Consider the following 21,194-nt stretch of genomic DNA (forward strand, 5'->3'; position numbering starts at 1 on the left):
AACTGCAAACCGTGTGGAAAAATTATCTCTCGTTTGTAATCGTTCGTGAGCTAAGCGTCACTTTTTGAGGTGTCAGACGCGCGCGGAACGGTTTTACAGAAGGGGCTTTCGATCAGCTGTCGCGCTTGTCATGTCGAACCGAAATATCCAAAATCAACTGTGGTATCTCTTTGTTGACAAACAAAATAGTGACTCCGCCAATTTAATTTGTAATTTTAGCAGTGAAATCCTGCCCAAATCAATGTGAAAACTATGGAGGGTCTCTGCAGAACTTGCCTGACCGCCTTGGGAGCGGAATGCTCAGCTTTGCCGGTGTTCAACAAGACGGAAACGGGAGACACGATTGCGGCCCTGTTGGGAAAATATTGCTGTTTAGAGGTAAGTAGCAAAGTGTATCAACGGCAAAAGGTATGCTGTTCTTGCATTAACCTTTACAGTCAGTGTACCAATGACCTATCAGACACATTTCTCGTATAAATGGTAAGGAGGGGCAAGATTGGTCAGTGATCCCTAAACGACTACACTGCTCACAACTGCATATCTGTAACATTCGACAAAAGTAGGCATTGAGTAAATGGAATACCAAGTGTGCATTTTATGTCAGTACGGGAGGAAACTTTTTTCTTTTTTTTGGCGTTACGTCCCAACTGGGACAAAGCCTGCTTCTCAGAGTAGTGTTCTTATGAGCACTTCCACAGTTATTAACTGAGAGCTTTCTTTGCCGATTGACCATTTTAGCATGTGTACATCGTGTGGCAGGTACGAAGATACTCTATGCCCTGGGAATCGAGAAAATGTCTGTTGGAGTAGGCCGATCCACTGACGACCAATCAAGAAGGCTTAGAACCGAAGGTGTCAAACAGGAGTTCATTTTTATTATTCTCAAATAAACCGTTACTAAAGCAAGACGTGTTTGCGTATTACTCTGGCCATTTCCAACAGGTTATGGGCCCAGTTTGGAATACAACAGAAGAATAGCAAGATCACGAACAAATGCCTAACGAAACGGAAAACCCCGGAAGTTCTGGTAGCGGCGGAAACGGAGATGGAGCTTGGGCGAACCCTACGAGCTACAGCGTATCAAGTCTGCCTGCAATACAGCGTCTGCAAGGAAGGGAAAACTGGACGACCTGGAAATTTGCAGTACAGTCACTGTTCGAGCTGGAAGAGCTATGGGACGTAGTCAAGCCTACACCGGGTGCCGCTGGAGCGTTGCCGGAGGTGGATGCGAAGAAGGACAGAAGAGCGAAAGCGAAGCTTATTTTGCTGCTCGAACCTGTAAATTACGTCCATGTTCAAGAAGCGAAGTCTGCCCGCGAAGCTTGGACGTGTCTGGAAAATGCTTTTGAAGATTCAGGAACTGAACGGAAAGTAGGGCTGCTGAGTAAGTTGATCAATACCCGATTGGTGAACTGTTCGTCAATGGTCGACTACGTCAACCGGATCGTTTCAACGTCACACCAGTTGCGAGGAATCGGATTCGACGTGAGCGAAGAGTGGGTAGGAGCCTTACTACTTGCTGGCCTTCCTCCAGAGTACAAACCGATGGTGATGGCGATCTCAAGTTCCGGCGTAGCGATTAAAGGAGACCTGATCAAGACTAAATTACTCCAAGAGATGGAAGAACCATCGATCAGTTCGGCGTACGCGACGAAGAACTATCAAAAGCATCAACAGTATCAAGGTGGAAAACAGCCCGGAGAACAGTCTTCATCGAAAGGACCGAAATGTCGATGCTGCTACAAATTCGGACACATTGCGAAGAATTGTTCAAGCAAATTTCGTCAAGGTGAGAAGCGGGGAAATGCTTTCTGCACCGTGCTTTCAACAATCGAAGACGCTGGAGATGAGTGGTATTTTGACTCAGGAGCAACCACACACCTGACCAAGAACCGGAAGCTATTGAACAATTTGCGGCCTGGAAGTGGAACCGTAGTTGCAGCGAACAAAGGTACCATGCAGGTGCAAGCGGTCGGTGACATGAAGTTGAAATCCGAATGCTGTCCAGAAGAACCGGAAATAGATGTGCGCAACGTTCAACTGATTCCCGAACTCTCAACGAATTTGTTGTCCGTAAGTCAGATAGTTGAAAACGGTAACGAGGTGATTTTCAAAAAGGATGGCTGCCGAGTGGTGAACGCTGCTGGAGAAATTTTCGCTACCGGATCTCGGAAGAATGGATTGTTCAAGTTCAACCAAGCCGGTGCATCGACGGTCCTCGCATGTTCCAAAATGACAAATCTGGAGCTGTGGCATAGAAGAATGGGACATCTACATCTGAATGGTCTCAAGCAATTCCGGAAGGATTTAGTCACCGGAATATCGTTTGAAGAAAAGATGTTCGAGGCGTGCAAGATTTGTGCTCTAGGGAAGCAATCAAGATTACCGTTCAACAAGCAAGGACATCGAGCGAAGGAGGTCCTAGAAACTGTTCATACGGATATCTGTGGACTTATGGAGGAGTCGTCAATCGGCGGCAACCGTTTCTTCATTACCTTCACTGATGACAAAACCCGAAGAATCTACGTATATTTTTTGAAGACGAAGTCGGCTGAGGAGGTCGTCGAGGCGTTTCAAGAATACCATAGTCTGGCGGAACAACAAACGGGTCGCAAGTTGATGGTGATTCGTTCGGATAACGGGAAGGAGTTAACGAACCGGAAATTTCAAGAGCTGTTGAAGAAGCATGGTATCAAGCACCAAACAATCGTTGACTATACTCCGGAACAAAACGGTCTGGCTGAACGGTCGAACAGATCGATCGTTGAACGGGCAAGGTGTATGTTATTCGAAGCAAATCTTCCGAAGCGATTCTGGGGAGAAGCGGTGGCGACGTCGGTCTACTTACTGAACCTTTCTCCGACAAAAGGACACAACATGACACCGGAAGAAATGTGGTCAAATAGGAAACCGGATCTGGCGCATTTGAGGATTTTCGGTACAACCGTCATGGCACACGTTCCCCGGCAGAAGCGACAAAAGTGGGATAGAAAAGCGGAAGAATGCATACTGGTTGGTTACGAGGAAGATTCGAAAGGCTATAGACTGTATAACAAGAGGTCGCGGATGATTATCAAGAGCCGTGATGTGAATTTCCTGGATGAAGGCAGAATCAACAAGAACTCACCGGTTGATGTAGGTCAAGTCAGCGTCGACGTAGGGCCTGCATATGTGAAGTTAGACCTCATCGAAGTGACCAACGGACAAGGTGCAACCCGGCCCGCTGAACCAATTCGTTGCGAAAATCCCGAAATCGAAAATGAAGAGGCCAACGGACAAGGATCATTACGTCCCCCTGAACCAAACCATGACGAGATTCAAGAAATTGAAGATAACGAAGCCGATGAACACTTTGCAGATGCCACCGGTGATGTGACAAATTCCTCGGCGCTCCCACCGCGTACAACTTCAAATCCACCCGTGTCACAGGTGTTGAGGCGAAGCGGTAGGGAGCGCGCCATACCAGGGAAGTTGACTGACTTCATTATGCGTGGCAAAGGAATACTCTTCCCAAATTTTTCAGAGCCGTCTATCAATTATGATTCTGAATCGAATGCGGACACCGATACCGAGATGGGAACGGCACAGCAGAGCCTGGTGGCAAAGAAGCGTAAGAAGCAGTTGGGCACCAAGCGAACTTCAGATGATCCCCTGACACCGGCTGAAGCTTTGAGCAGTGACAAGGCTGATCAATGGAAGGTTGCGATGGAAGAGGAGTATTCAGCGCTCATGAAGAACGGGACCTGGGAGCTAGTCGATCCACCACCGGAACGAAAAGTCGTCGGATGCAAATGGATTTTTAAATCGAAGCGTGATGAAAATGGTGCGGTTGTCCGTCATAAAGCTCGACTCGTCGCTCAAGGTTTTACACAAAAGTTCGGATGTGATTACGACGAAGTATTCGCTCCAGTTGTAAGACAGACGACCTTCAGGACGCTGCTGGCTGTAGCTGCGAAACGAAACATGGTAGTGAAGCAATACGACGTCAAGACCGCCTTCCTAAAGGGCGAACTTGAGGAGGAGATTTATATGCGTCAACCACCAGGTTTCATCGTGAAAGGCACCGAACGCAAGGTGTGCAAGCTGAAGCGTGGGACCCTAACGAAAGGCGGAAACACGAAAGGCGGAATCACGAAAGGCGGAAATTCAAAAGGCAGACTAACTTAGACGTGTAACAAAAGGCGGAAAATAACATAAGGCATAATCTAAAAAGGCGGAATCATTTTAAAACGATTTCAAAATGCTTACTTTAGCTTCCAAACAATAATTAGACTGAGCTGTTTAGGTTCCCAATCATATCAGCGTTTTCAAAATCACTAAGCGGACTTAGAATTTCTTTTCAAAAACGGTGTTTTTCGTTTTTCAATTTATATGTAGGTATTGGCCAATTAATACATGACAGGTAAATACCGTCCAATGCCCTCCATTACGCTGCGGTGCCACTATAACCGAGAAATATTATCTCGCACCATGTTGATGTTAGGTGATATAACCGTCGCCTGTTTCTACACGGGAAAAAATTCTGTGGTAAAAATAACTATTTTAGCTGACTACGTCCATTCTTGAAACTACCATGGAAATTCAGACCAATTTACTATGTTTACGGTACACCACAACGGCATTACTGGTACATTTGACAGAAATAATTTACAACAATCTGATTCCAACTACAGACATGGTAAAATCAAGCGCATTTCTGGTCTGCTGAAAATTGCCGGTGCGAGCGCTTAAGTTAACCCCCTAAAATGGTAGTTTTTATCGAACAATTTTTTTGCGTGTATTTCTTTTATTTATTGTCGCCTGTTTCAGCCTTAGGTTTGCGCTAAATTTTCGATAAATCTAGTCAATATTGTTGCTCTTCTGTTGCACTACGCCCCCACTGAGACACAGTCTGCTTCTCAGCTTAAAGTTCAATGAGCACCTCCACCGTTATTAACTGAGAGCTTTTTTGACAAAGTTGTCATTTTCGCATTCTTATATCGTGTAATTCTACGTCACTAGCCCGAAAGACACTTGCTCGAAAGTAACATTAGCCCGAATGATGGACATAGTCTATTCTTTAAAAAAGAAATATCTAATACATTATCAGTGATTTGTCCTTCTTTTAATCATCGGCTATTCTTTCTGGACTTATCACCTTGAATATGTTTGGCGCCACAAGCCACTTAAAAGCCAGTTGAAATTGATTCTTCTTTGAAACATATACTGTTCACTGAGGAAAGCAAACGTAAGACTGTCATAAGATTTGCTTATGGAATTACGACACAAGAAAAATCTTTGAAATTCATAAGACCATCGTATGGTTTTCGGCAGATGTTGTTTCCATAATACAACTCGAAGGAATTTCGTAAGATGATCTTATGAACCAGCATTGACTTGATAACAAAATCCATAGATAGTCTTATGAATTACGTTCTGATCCATTCTTGGTTCCATAAGACTGTCTTGTGTAATTTGAGCTTTAGATTATAAATTTCAATGAATGAATAATATTAATCCGCGTTGAAAAATAGGTTAACCAACTTGGGAAAATCAAATTTTCATCCATTTTGTCATGTCGCAATTCGATTAAAGCACTTTACTATAAGCATTAGAATCGATTTGCGATACGACAAAATGGATGAAAATTCGATTTTCTCTAGTTGGCTAACCTATTTTGAACGCGAAGAAGTATATTATAGCAGCGAAACATTATTGAGAAAAGTTGTGAAGAACGCCTGAATTGGTGCAGGTTTACGTTAGGGGTGGATTAATGGATGAGGGGGGTTTGTGATTTCTTACGCGTCATACAAATTGTTTTGAATTTTCATTCAAAAATCTTATTCTTCGGATCCAATTCCTTAATCTGATCGAAAGAAAGTGTTAGTTACAGCGGAATTGATGATAAATAAAAAATATTTACCCTTTGATGCATTAGAAACGGAGTCAGCCAGCGACAAATCAGCAAACACGTCCATTTCGGAAGCCATATTGAATTTATGATAGTGAAATGGCTGTACCGAGAAAATTTGCCTCACGTGGTTCTTCACAATGATGAGCAATGGGGTTCATAAGCGTTCTTATGACATTGACAATTGATTGTTATGAAAAAATTACACTTGTCTTATGAATCTCAATCTCGTCGAATGAAATACGCAAGTGTCTTATGAACCAACAAAAAAATAACAAAAAACGCGTTCATTAGTGTGATCTTATGAAAATCATGCGAGATTTTTGCCTCAGTGTTTTTTCGCCTAATATTGTTGCTAGTGATATTCAAGCTGATCATATTCGTGTTAATGTTATGGCACAGAAAAACAGACGTAACAGCTAGAACAGTTACCCATTTGAAACTTTGTCTCGCAAATGTTACTGTCTAATGCTGAAAATGCTGTGCTTGGCAAACCGAGAATCAGGTGGCAGTAGTGTGCAAAAGCGATACGAGCGCTAAGACTGGCCAATCGACCAACCATAAAATATTAGAATTGTGCACAATTTTGCTGTACGATGCACATAATTCGAATGTTCCGTCTGTTTGTCAGTGGTTATAGAATCCTCGCATTCCAAAATGCTTCATACACTCAAAAAAATCCAAACGTCATTGCTACGTGAAAAATCACGTAGATCATTCCAAATTCATTTTACCTTCACTTCACCTGACTAAGATAAAGATCACTAAACCATTCATAACCATCAAATAGTGACTCGGTAATGTTTACTGAGGTTACCTATCGCGCTTACGTGGAATTCACGTAGGTGCCTGAGTTCATTTTGACATTTGCATAGTGTACGTACATTCGCTGTTGAGCTCAAATCCTAAGATGGCTCCCGCTTGATTTTTGAAGAACTTCAGAAGCTGCTGCTGCTTTAAACAATGTGTAAGATTGATTTCAAGGTAAATATGCTTTGAATACCGAAGAATCCCTGCATTACTTCATATTTTATACGTGATTTTGATTTATAACTTTCATGAATTATAGCACGCGAAGGCTTCAACATGGCAGACCAAACTCACAAAATTGGGGAAACAGGATTCAAAATGCTCTGACAATAAAAATATCACAATCTTTTAAGTTTGTTTACATTGGAAATTAGTTTTCTTCCAAAGCCTATTAGAAATAAGATTGGTCTTTATTACAGTTAAATTTAATGCAAAACCATCTAGGTCCTATTGAAACGCTTCGTAAAGGCTACCGGAAAATCCACGTAGCTCTTACGTTTAGCGGTGGTGGAATGGACGAACTTCAAAAGTTCATGCGTTCATTCTGGGTTACCTATGATTAACGTAAGAGCTACGTGGAAAGTGCGATGGAAAAAAATCACGTATGTTTTCACGTAACAATGACGTTTGGATTATTTTGAGTGTAGAAGTGCCTTTGTAGTTATTTTTCCCAATACGGTGCTATAATAGATTTACTACAAACGCCATAATTCGGACCATCGCATTGGCTCATGGAAACATCGAGTCATGGAACAGAAATGCTTTGGAGAGTTGCACAGAATACGAAACTATTAAGTCATATTCTTTACTAAATTTGATTTGTAAACATGTGACATCATTCCTATCGTAGCATTACCACCCGGACAACTAGATCATTTTTTACAAATTTGTTCGAGGTGGATAGGAATGACCTAGGGAAACAGTTATGTTATGTTATGTTATGTAACAGTTATGGCCATAGTGGTTCCCTATTTGGCCATATGATAAATTTCGAAATCATTCACATTTGGAATCTTTTTGAATGGTTTACCGTAACGACCTATTTAATACCTTACGAGACATAAAAAATAATTCAAAATTTGAAAACAATTTTTTTAACACATACAGCGAAATAGGGAACCATTACGTCCATCACTGGTACACCTACTCTATATCACCTTTTTATTATTGTACACCGTAAAAACCTGTTTGAGGGGACCATCATATTAACCATGAAATTTTAGTTTTGGTTTTAGTATGATATCATGAGTCGTTATAAAGTCATGGAACATCGACTCATGGAGGTTTCACTGTAAAAGCAAACCGCAGAATCACATAAGGCTAATTTAAATTTGGCGGACTTTTTGAACCAGCAGAGCAAACGGCCGGTCGTTTGCTCTGCTGGTTCAAAAAGTCCGCCAAATTTAAATTAGCCTTATGTGATTCCGCCTTTTGTGCGTAGTCGCCTTTTGTTAGTTCTGCCTTTCGAAATTCCGCCTTATGTGTTTCCGCCTTTCGTGTTTCTGCCCAACGTAGGATACCCCGGCGAACTTGAGGAGGAGATTTATATGCGTCAACCACCAGGTTTCATCGTGAAAGGCGTCGAACGCAAGGTGTGCAAGCTGAAGCGTAGCTTATATGGATTGAAGCAAGCAGCGCGAGCCTGGAATCAAAAACTGAACGCGGTATTGGAGCAGCAGGGATTCAAGCGGTGCGACGCTGATTCGTGCCTATACAGCAAGACGAGGAAAGGCAAGAAGTGCTACGTGTTAGTCTACGTCGATGATTTGATCGTGGCAAGCGAAGATGACCGGATGATCAAAAATCTTGTGGAGGTGTTGGAGCAAAACTTCGAGATCAACAGTTTGGGCGACATCCGTTTCTACCTCGGCATTGAAGTGGAGCGCGACGCGGAAGGAGATTTTTTCATTAATCAACGGAAATACATCAACCGCGTTGTGGACAGTGCTGGACTGACGGATGCAAAAGAATCGAAGTTTCCATTAGACCCTAACTACCAGAAGTTCGAAAACCAAGGAGAACCACTTCCAGATAATCACGAATATCAGAAGGTGATAGGTCAGCTACTCTACCTGTCTGTCAACACAAGACCAGATATCTCCGCAGCAGTATCGATTCTCAGCAGAAAGACGAGTGCGCCGACACAAATGGACTGGACCGAACTGAAACGTGTCATACGCTACCTGAAAGGAACCAGCGGTTGTCGTCTGCGGATTAGTAGGTGCAAGGACCATGAAGGGCTGATCGGTTTTGCAGACGCGGATTGGGCGGAGTGTTCTACTGACAGAAAATCGAATAGCGGACAAATTTTCAAATTCAATGGCGGAACTATCAGTTGGAAAAAAAAACTACAAATGAACTTTAACACTTCACTTTTTGCAAAAAAAATAAAATACTAAAATCACTAAGGTGAGCAAATACCTTTAAACTCTAATATGTGTTGCTTATCTTGACAGATAGGCCTATTTCGTCTGCGACTTACAGACTTCTTCAGTGTCTGTAAGTCGCAGACGAAATAGGCCTATCTGTCAAGATAAGCAACACATATTAGAGTTTAAAGGTATTTGCTCACCTTAGTGATTTTAGTATTTTATTTTTTTTTGCAAAAAGTGAAGTGTTAAAGTTCATTTGTAGTTTTTTAAACATACTCTAATAATCCCTCCCAAAGTTTAATATAAAAAAGTGTAGTATCAGTTGGAGCTACCGTAAAAGAAACAAGTGTTTCACTTTCTACTGCTGAAGCTGAATTCATTGCATTAGCAGAAGCAACACAAGAAGCACTTTGGATCAAGCAGTTGCTGATGGACCTGGATGAACCAACAAGCTTGACAATCTTTGAAGATAATCAGACTTGTCTGAAGATGTTAGAAGGAGAGAAATTCAGCAATCGAACAAAGCATATATCTATCAAGTACAACTTTGTTCGAGACATCAGCGAGAAGAAAGAGGTGAAGTTTGTATACTGCCCCTCAGAATATATGGTGGCAGATCTTTTGACGAAGCCATTAACTGGAGTTCGAATCACAAGACTGGCAGCGGCTAGCGGATTGGAAGCAGCAGATCGAGGAGGAGTGTTGGAGTAGGCCGATCCACTGACGACCAATCAAGGAGGCTTAGAACCGAAGGTGTCAAACAGGAGTTCATTTTTATTATTCTCAAATAAACCGTTACTAAAGCAAGACGTGTTTGCGTATTACTCTGGCCATTTCCAACAATTTCCTTTACGAAAAGATCCTCGACCAGCGGGATTCGAACCCACGACCCTCAGCATGGTCATGCTGAATAGCTGCGCGTTTACCGCTACGGCTATTTGGGCCCCTGGGAGGAAACTAAAATTTCTAAAAATTACCAGCAACTCAAAAGTGCTTATTGGAGGCTAATATTTCGTACAACTCATATCGCATACTAGGTGAATAGTCATAAAATAATTCTGATAGAAATTTAATTGCTATTATTGCCACGGGCGCTCCAAACTTGTCAACCACATATATGTATGAACCGTGGCCAACATGATTTTGTCATTTTTGGGAATCTGACAGTTTTGGGTTGTTCACGCTAAAATACAACTACTTATTAACGTGGGTTTAAGCTGGGTAAGGCGCATAATGATGGAATTAATTTAAGTGTGCCATTGCTAAAAAAATACACGATTGCTAGAAATGCGCAAGCAAATGAGTAAACAATTGTGTAAGCCACTAAATAAAAGGAGAAACTATTTTTTTTTATAGGCACTCCGTGCTCGTGGCCACTACTGTGCCGGACTCAGTTGATCTGTAGCTTCTTTACCGATACAGATCTATTTTCAAATTATCTATATTTACATCTAGTTTCACTCTCTCCTACTCTTTTACTCTCACACCGAGCAGGTAGGAGAGAGCTCTGCTATTAGTGAGGCTAGCTGCCTGCGAAGAGGGTCACTTTGTCTCAGTCACCATCTGATACTGACGGAGGATGGATGTGCTCCCCAAAGCACGGTCCTCCGTGAGGCGTCTTCTGGTGGCTGGACGGATTTTTTGTGGAGGGGCTGGGAATCGAACCCATGACCTTCCGCTTATGAAGCGAAAGCGTAACCTCAAGGCTACAGACCCCCCTATAAAAGGACAAACTATTTCCAATGTGTTTTTGTTGTAAGCTACGGGGAAATCGTCTTTTGATGGCCTCCTGATTATTGCTGTAACAGTCTGGCGGATAGCCAACCGAACATGGCAGGTAGAGAGTGTTTAAAACAGCGGGCAGCACATGCTTCAGTCCAGAGGTGCGGTTGAAGGAAAATAGTCGTCTCTTTTATTATCCCGACGTTGTTATGCGATTGCAAACATGACGTCGATTCTGTGAATGCATTAGAACGCAAGTAGAGTTAATGCGCACTGTGCGTCTCATTATTCTTGAGATGAGGTCTCACGTGCTCCGTCCACATGTGCTTTTTAAAATTTTCAGCGCAATGATTGAAGTGATGACAAAACATTTCAACGAGGATCGAAAATTGTAACTCTCTGATCGCGAGTCTTCGACCAAATCATGTAGACCATCTAGACCTGAATACAGGAGCGAAAATAGTTGTAGAGGTTCTTCGTTAGTAAGCAGTTGTTTCACAACTTGGATACCGATGGCAAGATTTATGTACTCTTGAGAAATATGTAACTCTGAACGCAAGCGAATGAAAGGAAATAGAAATATAAGTAGTAGAATGCTAGTGGCACTGTTATCACAAAATAGAATTTTTTTTATTAATACTTACTATTGATGTTTTCGATTGTTTGTTTAGTGCTATATTGTAGAGAATGTTTTATTATGGTTGAAAAATTTGATTTAACACTTATAGGCCCGGTAAATTTGGGGCCCAAATAGCCGTAGCGGTAAACGCGCAGCTATTCAGCAAGACCAAGCTGAGGGTCGTTGGTTCGAATCCCACCGGTCGAGGATCTTTTCGGGTTGGAAATTTTCTCGACTTCCCAGGGGCATAGAGTATCTTCGTACCTGCCACGCGATATACGCATGCAAAAATGGTCATTGGCATAGTAAGCTCTCAGTTAATAACTGTGGAAGTGGTCGTAAGAACACTAAGCTGAGAAGCAGGCTCTGTGCCAGTGGGGATGTAACGCCAGAAAAGAAGAAGACCCGGTACTCAGACTGTCAGAGCGTGGCAAACTAGATGTTTGTCACACGAACAGTCGCGACAAGCTTATCGGGTGAGCAGTATTGTGAGCGTAGAGATATTGAATTCAACTAATAAGTACTAAAACAATACTAAAACTTGTATTACTTAACTTTTTATCATTTTACAATATATTGTAATAACATTTCGATATATTTTAAATAATATACCAGCTCACTAAAGTTGAAAAACTTTTGAACTTCATGTTCAGTCTAGAAAAATAAAGAATATTAACCCCTCTACCGACAGCTTCATTTCTTACCGCTGAAAAAATATTCAAATCGCGATAACTTTTTTGTTTCTAAATATGTTTGCACCATTTTTTCACAAGATCTCAAAAAAACTCTTCTAGTTTAAGAATCCTTTTCGATATTAATCATTGGTGATCTAGTTTTGAAGATATTCCGATGTTCTTTGGGGATCGACATTTTCCAAATAAAATGTCTTTGACGGTCATTTTGTTTTCGGTCAATTTATCAAAACAAATAAAATGTGTTCTATACAATGCCAGGTAATAAGGAGCTACTCTGAAAAAAATCATACAAATCGGTTCAGTATTCTTGGAGAAATCTGATAATTGAGGTTTTTTAGAGTTTTTTCACAACATACTCGCATTGATGTATCATTTCGTGGAATGAATATCCGAAAACGATTGAAATTCGGTAGCCTGAGATATTTAAGTGGGTTATGGCTACGCGTCGGTCCTCCAAGGAATTTTAGAAAATCTCCGGATCCAAATGACCAATCATAAATATCGACACATACTCTTAAACTAGAAGAGATTTTTGAGGGCTTGTGAAAAAATAGTGCAAAAATAGCGAAAAACAAAAAAGTTATGGCAATTTGAATATTTTTTTAGCGGTAAAAAGTGAAGCTACCGGTAGAGGGGTTAAGTATATTTCAGCATCTTACTTACTTAGTAAAATTATGAGTCGCGACTCGCTTCGCTTTAGTGCGCATCTGTGCCCTCCACGGTGGGCATCATATGCACTATTCAGGATCAAGTTGCAACGCGATGAAGTTGGTGAAAAACTAAATTTCGCACGTTAGTTCTCCCATTTTTCAACTCGAAACATTGTATACTGTTCATTTCAATCGCGATACGCTTGTTATAGACAATGTGTTGATCTGTTTGAACTCGTTATAATTTGTAGTTTTCTGTACAATGGATCACCTACCTTCTCTAATTAGTCCATTTCATCAATTTCAGATAACAGATTCCGATCCACTACCCAAGCAAATATGCTCGCCATGCTTCAGCGAACTGATTGCGACCATAAATTTTCGGCAGAAATGTGCTAATTCAGAGCAAAGTCTACTTCAAATGACGGATGACAAACAAACTGTTCTAATTGCCGCAGACGATAGCGAACCCGTTGAATACAAACCACCTGCGTTTGTGGAAGTGTTGGAAAATCATGACGCGACTAGCTGTTCATTGCCCATCGAGAATGAGACAAATGAAGAGCCGTCCTCGGATTGCTACACCATGATCGAAATGATGAGCTTTCGTGTTGCTTATGTTCGGGAATTTTGTACAGCCAGGAAGATCATCGCGATCATATCGAGCAGGCCCATAAAGTCACGTTTCCATGTGATACTACTTCATTTCGAGCTTCATTTTACGTGCTTCATCTGTTCAAATCCTTCGACAACTTGGAACAGTTGGGAGGCCCATCAAGGAAGAAGTTTTATGGAACTGTTTCAATGCAATAACTGCGAAGACATTTACGAAACGGTTGAAACATGTGTTCAACATTATGAGCATAATCATTCCAATGAACTGATAGACCAACTCAATGTGGAAGAAGTGGCCCCTGAACCTGTGACAGTTGTATCTGGTAGAAAAGGCGAATCCAGCAGCACAACCAAAGGAACGCTATTGCTGCGTAACTCATTGCCATGATGTGTTTCCAGATGAGAAGGCATTGATAGTTTCACGCTTTGGAAAAGCATGCTCACAAGCTGAAGTACAATCAAGAACGTCACGATGCTCAAAGCAAACCTCATACATGCAATATATGCTTTCGATCGTTTGGTTCGTTAAAGAATTTGAAAGTCCACCAATTCGTTCGTGCTAATAATGTGGATTGGCAAACACTTTCTCATGTATCCACTGTCCATTTCGCACAGTGAGTCGTAGTCTACTGACAGTGCACGATCGCTCGAAGCACAGTGGAGAGCGACCTTTCAAGTGCAGTCACTGCGAAAAGAGATTCTTCAGTGAAATGCATCTCAAGAACCATTTGGTATTGCATTTCGCAAGATCGTCCATTCCAGTGTTCATTTTGCGATAGACATTTAGCAGAAAACGCAACATGGAGGAACACATTCGTTCATGCCATTCGGAGGAAAAACATTCAAGTGTGATGCTTGCCCAGCCCGCTTCAAAGTTTTTCCCAGCATTTTACGTATTCACGCCAGGATTCACTCCGGAGAGAAACCGTACAAATGTTCGTACTGCGACAACAGCTACTATCACATATCGGATCGGAAGCGTCACGAGATGTCCACACTGGAGAGAAGCCGCACAAGTGCAGCGTCTGCCATGCAGCCTTTACCAGGAAACGAACCCTCACGATCCACGAGCGAACGCACTCAGGCGAACGTCCCTACTGTTGCGCCATCTGTGGGAGGGTTTTCTGCCAGAACGCGACGCTCAAAAAGCACATGGAACGACACGTGAAGGTGAGATTCTGCTGGCGTCCGAACTGGTGGACGAGACCGATGAGTCTATACCGTTCAAATGACTGAATGAAGGTCTATGGGTTGATACGCTAGGATCTAATAAAAATTGATATGTGAAAAATGTGTTTTTTTTTCGTTTATTGGGTAGACTCAAGCCACCATGTTCAGCCTCTGAACCACTAGCCGAAAAATCCTTCTTTTCTTTTTTTTGTAGCAAAACTGATTATGACTTGCTGGCTAGTAATTTGGAACAAAATCATTCGAGATGGTGTGTCTTTTGAAAATATCACCTTCTATTAGCACCAACCTTAGTCTGCCATCATAGGGAAGGGGTGTAAAATGAACACCTTAAGAAAATCATCTTGTTTCTGATAGAAAAACGAGAAATTTGTATAGTTCTATCCCACAACATCAAAAATAGGATGTAATCTACAGCAGCGACATGGATTCAGACTAAAATTGCCTAAATTTTTTAAATGTTTTCATCGCTATCAAAAAGCGATGCCAAATGTTCATTTTACCTGCACTATGTGGGGTAAAATGAACAGCGGTTGGTGGTAAAACGAACACCATGCAAAAAAAACGTGAGCAAAACAAATATTTCTTGAAAATTTTCATTGCTTCACCGAAAAATACATCCATTAATGAGTGTAACCCATTGAAAAGAAATCTAAAGTATTAGATTTGACATCATATCTTAACGATATTCACCTCACTGAAAACCTTAAGTTTCCAAGCTAAAAGTTACGTCAGTTCTAATTTTCAAACGTGGTTTTTCCAAAATCTTAGTTTTCGTTGATATTTTTTCACTTCAGTTGACCTACGTATCAACTCGAACACCCAAAATTTATGCTCTAAATCGCCCGTGCGTGATAAAAATCATCAAAATTTGTTTTTTCTCGGTAAAAGTCGCGGTGTTCATAATACCACCCCTGTTCATTTTACCACCACTTCCCCTATAAACTGAAATTGAGCAAAGTGAAAAAAACCAAACTAAGGTGTGATTCAATAGGGCCGGATAAAAAAAGGATAGTATTTCTGTAAGAAATACTACAAGTGATTTACTGGCCATATTAAACGATTGAGCTGAGGATTCAACACTCCCAATCCGAGATACAGGTCGGACTCGATTATCCGGAGACTCGATTATCCGGGGATTCGATTATCCGGGATTCGATTATCCGGAATTTTAGACTCGATTATCCGGAATTTGATTTTTGATGTTCTTGTGTTTCAATTTTGGGGCTACCCCGTTTGGCATAAAGTCATTTGGCATAAAGCCATTTGGCATAAAGTCGTTTGGCATAATAGTCATTTCGCATAATGGTCATTTGGCATAATGGACGTTTGGCACAAAAGAAAAGATATTAGAAATTTAAATAGTGCTACTTAAAAAAAGATCTGGTGATCAAAAGAGGGGAAAATCGTCAATGAAAATGTTAGTAGTTATAATGCCAACATAGGAAAGAAGGCAAAATTGACTATTATGCCTAACGACCGTTGACTTTATGCCAAATGGCGTCCCCCCTTTAAGAACAGGGGGGTTTGAAAAAGTGGTTTTTGTGTATGCTGGTAAAATACATGTTTTTTCTTGTTCCTAGAGATAATATCTGGCTACGTCACCGCATCATATAAATAAAACAACAAAAAAGATAAATTTATGTCTTTTATCGAAGATTTCAATTTTTTCTTAGTGATCCGGAGTGAAAAAAAAATCGATACTCCGGATAATCGAGTCCGACCTGTATTTGTATTTGTTCCGTGTTGTGTGTAAAAGATTCTGTCGCTGCTGACTCAGCCGAACCCTGCTGTTGCCTAGTATGTTTTGTTAATCAGAGGTGGCAACATGGTACCGTAAGGATGCCATTCACCGCTCATGCTCCATTCACCGCTCATTGAATTATTTTGAAAAATCTGAACAAAATTTTCGCAATAAAAGTCAATCAACATGTATTAGTATACCAGAATGGATTGTATCAGAATGAAATTCATTATTGACTTAATATTATATTACTATTTTTAAAAAATAATTTTTAGACTGTTTAAGGCGGTAAACATGAGTGAACAATAATTTTTATTATGGCGATTTCGAAAAATGCTTCTTAGCTGCCACGCTTTAATATGTTGTTGTACTAAAGTACAAAGATAACAAACAGCTAATGAAAGCAAATTAATTCAACTAGTTGTGTATATAGAGCCTCATACTTAGGATTGGAGCGGTGAATGGCGCCCTTGGCATACATGTTATTCGATACCATTCATTCCTTGCTTAGCGCTTGAACGAGTCGGTCGACAGGATCCCGGTCTCATTCGTACGGTACTTTTTGCAGAGTTCATTTAGGCCTTTTTCCCCACCGCCCGCGTGGGTTTTTGGTTTAATTAGTGAGTTAAACAAGTTTCAGTTTTGTGCAAAGTGAGTGCTTAGACGATTGCGCTTTGCGAAGGAAGCGAACTAGTGAAACTAGTATCGTTCCACCGCAATAAAATCATCGCCCATCATCAATTATCGGTGATTGATTTTTCTCCCGCCACCGAGAACAACAACAAGGCAGAAGGCCGACCCGGTCGGTTCTACTACCTACGGCGCGTGGACGTTCTCCTGCTGTAGAACGGATAAGTATACATTATCTAATTGAATTGCTTTCGCATCTCCGAACAACAGTGTTGAGTTCAAGGTTGTTTTTCGCTTCTCCTCTGTCTCTCTCCCGGTGCAATTTTGCCCGTATAGGGAGTTAGGTACAAAATAGCCCACTGGATTGGGTTAATTTTTTTTTCTTTTTTTTTTGTGAATTTGATTTACCCATTTTAGGGGAGGTGTGTACAAAATAGTCCCACTGATTAAAAAATTTTTTTTTAAACATATTTTTTTTTGTTTTTTTATTTATTATTATTTTTTTTTCTTCATTTGGTTGCGGTTAAGCTTTTTTCCGCGATGGATGAATCGGATGGAGGCGGTTACGCCTCCTAGAGATCTCGTTGCTCGAACGCGGTTCTATCAACCGTCTTCGGCTGGGCCTTGGGTTGTCTATTTCCGGCGCAAAAAGAAGATTTTGAACGTGTCTCTCGATTTCTCGGAGCTGACGCGTAAATATCCTGGGACCGTTATTCACAAAGTGAAGAATCCAAGCTGCGTGTAACTGCACCTAGTTACAAGCAGCGAATGAAATTGCTCAGCATGAGGCTTTTTACTGTGGAATATTGCAGTCTATGTGCCGGCACGAAGAAGTCGAGGTGGAAGGGAAAATTATCGACGCGAGTCTAACATGCGAAGACATTAAGACTGGCAAAGGCGTCTTTGAGAACCGGTCCATTCCTGATGTGGCTATACTGGATTGTAAACAATTACAATCAGTTTCCATGGAAGGAAATAAGAAAGTGTTTTCGCCCGTCAGCCTCGTTTCGAGTGACTTTCCCCGGTTCCGTCCTCCCGAAATTTGTTGTATTGACAGTGCTTTTTACCCAGTGCGTCTTTACGTGCCGAAGGTATTTTTTTTTTTTTGTTTTTTACAAGGGGGAAATCTGCCAAACAGATCCCCTGAGAAGATAACTCAGGGAATGCGGGGATGACGCACCAACGAACGACCCGCTAAAACCAGCCTATGCACTGTGCATGAGCAATTCATTTAGAATTGCTCAAGTGGTTGGAAACAGTGCATCGACATGACCCTTGGACTCAGACCCTCATCTCCCCGGAACCACCTTACGGTATTTCTTCGGGAAGGGACCAGTGCATATAGCACAACACGTTGTAGCAGAAGTAGCCTAGGCAAACTGCTTCTCCTAGCCGACTTAAACAATGTTACAAGGGACCAGCCTCGGCAGGCTAATCCTCTGCAGCCAACTTCTTTGGTCGGCGCGCCATAGACGCTGCAATTCTAACAATAATGTGAGTGACAGCCGTAGTTACTGCATTCCAGCACTCGGCATCCGCACACATTCTCTCTATAATATTGTCGGGTATACAATTGTACCAACTGCAAGCAGCTTGGCCACAGTGCTAGCTATTGCGACAACAAGCCCCGTTGTGGCAAAATGCAACCAAGCTCACTGGAAGATGCTTGCACACAGGAAGCCGAAAAATGTAGCTACTGTCGCGAGGAACTTCATGACCTGCAGAAATGCCCGGCTTATTAAAAGACGCATTCGAAGATGAGAGTCGCTCAATTGTGAAGCGCTCCAAGAAAGACATTTACGCGGAAATGGTAAAATCTTTAAATCCGTCCGCAAAAGAGTCTTCATCAGCCATCCCAGTTGGTAACTCTTTTCAAGAGTTGTCTTTCCGATGAAGCGAACGACGACGAAACCCGATGGGGAGATTCTTCGGAGGTACACGCACCCGTAACGAAAGTCTCAATCTTCTCCGGGACTGCGCCGAAAGGTAATGAAATCTTCCTCAAAAGTTGCCTAATTCAAAAGGAGGTGGGGCAAAATTTGAAAATTTGCCGAAGAAACAGGTCTTTGATGCTTCCGTTCCGTGTTGCAGCAAAGATCTGCCGCCCCCCGCATCCACCGATTAAATTATACTTCAAAAGAAGCTCTAGACAAGATAGCAAGAAAAAAGCTACTGAAGTCCCTCGCTCTTCCTCGAAAACCCCCGGGGGCCAAGCGAGGACTGATAACTTTTACGGCCCTTGTGGATCGCATATGCAATGCCCTCGGAGTTTCAGACTCATTCAGAGGCATACTCGACCTTTTTCTCCCCGCAATAGAAGAGTATCTCAGGGAATTGACTATTTCGTGCGGCCCCTCCTTTGCTCTCGATCATATCTTTTCGATGGATAATTCATCGAGTGAGGTACAAGATATGATCACTGTGCTACAGTGGAACTGTCATAGTCTAAAACCTAAATTAGACACATTTAAGTTTTTGGCTTCACAACTCCGATTGTGATATATTTGCACTCTGTGAAACATGGCTTTCTTCTGAAGATGATATTAACTTCTACGATTTTAACATTATACGCCAGGATCGAGATGATAATTACGGGGGTGTGCTTTTAGGGATCAAAAAGTGCCACTCATTCTACAGAATCCCCATCCCGACTCATCCAGGCATAGAAATCATTGCTTGCCAAATAAGCGTAAAGGGTAAAGACCTTTGCGTAGCTTCTGTTTATATTCCTCCAAGAGTTTCAATAAACCGCCGTCATCTCTGGAATGCAGTCTCCATGCTCTCATATCCAGTTTTTAATACTGGGTGATATGAACTCACATGGTACTGGGATGGGGCGAATCTTATGACGATTATAAAGCGGCTATTTTCTATGACTTATGCGACGATTTCAACTTGAACATTTTGAACACAGGTGAAGTGGACACGTATTTCATCCGACGGCAAAGAAAGCCGCCTTGACCTGTCTTTGGGATCAAGTTCACTATCATTCGATTGCATGTGGAAGGTGATCGATGACCCCCATGGTAGTGATCACTTGCCCATAATAACTTCTATCAGAAATAATTTTGAAAGGTCAGAACAGTCAATTCAGGTTCCTTTTGACCTCACTAGAAATATCGATTGGCAAAAATTTGCATCAGCGGTAACCTTTGGTATCGAATCATTCAACACTCTCCCACCGTTGGATGAGTATCGATTCCTAACAGAATTGATTTATAAAAGTGCATTAGAATCCCAAAAGCAACGAGTTCCAAGTGCATCCTTCAAAAGACGACCAGCCCACACCTTGGTTGGGATGATGAATGCACTCAGTTGTATCGAGAAAAATCCAATGCCTTTAAAGCTTTTCGTAGATATGGTACCTCAGAACTTTATTTAGAGTACTCGAAGCTCGAAAAAAGACTGAAGAATCTTATTAAAGCGAAGAAGCGTAGCTATTGGCGACGTTTCATCGATGGCCTCTCACGAGAAACTTCAATGACGACGCTTTGGAGAGTGGCTCGCAACATGCGAAACCGCTCATCCTCAAATGAGAGTGACGAATACTCCAATCGTTGGATATTCAACTTCGCGAAAAAGGTCTGTCCTGATTCAGTTCCAGCTCAACCGCCATCCTGGGAAACCCAGAGAGACGATGCGTTGGACAGACCATTCACTATGCTGGAATTTTCTATGGCTCTTCTTTCATCAAACAACTCCTCTCCGGGACGCGATATGATTAAGTTCAATCTTCTTAAAAATCTCCCTGATATCGCTAAAAGACGGTTGCTTGACCTGTTCAACTTATTCATGGAGCACAACATTGTTCCACCTGAATGGAGACAGGTCAAAGTAATAGCTATTCAAAAGCCTGGGAAACCAGCGTCTGATCATAATTCGTACCGCCCGATCGCTATGTTATCATGTTTAAGGAAATTGTTAGAAAAAATGATCCTATCCCGACTCGATCACTGGGTCGAATTCAAACAACATGCTTTCCAGTACACAATTTGGCTTTCGCAAGGGCAAAGGAACAAACGATTGTCTAGCGTTGCTTTCATCAGATATTCAACTAGCCTTTGCGGACAAGGAGCAATTGGCTTCGGTTTTCTTGGATATTAAGGGCGCTTTTGATTCAGTTTTCCATAGAAATATTGTCAGAAAGCCTGCATAATAGTGGATTACCTGGAATATTGAATAATTTCTTGTACAATCTGTTGTCAGAAAAACACATGAGCTTCACTCTCGGTCAACTGACAACTTGGGCTAGAAATTTA

At 41.7% G+C, this 21,194-nt stretch overlaps 1 protein-coding gene across 1 annotated transcript; it reads left to right on the forward strand.

The window, feature by feature from the left end:
- Positions 1-168: 168 nt before the first annotated feature.
- On the forward strand, positions 169-14,664 carry LOC110677144. The gene is made up of 2 exons (XM_021847954.1): positions 169-378; positions 13,066-14,664. The coding sequence occupies exons 1-2, from the start codon at positions 253-255 to the stop codon at positions 13,759-13,761; spliced, it is 822 nt and encodes a 273-aa protein (XP_021703646.1). The 5' UTR covers positions 169-252; the 3' UTR covers positions 13,762-14,664.
- The last annotated feature ends 6,530 nt before the right edge of the window (positions 14,665-21,194 follow it).

The sequence above is a fragment of the Aedes aegypti genome, chromosome 2, assembly GCF_002204515.2.
Source record: "Aedes aegypti strain LVP_AGWG chromosome 2, AaegL5.0 Primary Assembly, whole genome shotgun sequence".
NCBI classification, from domain to species: Eukaryota; Metazoa; Arthropoda; class Insecta; order Diptera; family Culicidae; genus Aedes; species Aedes aegypti.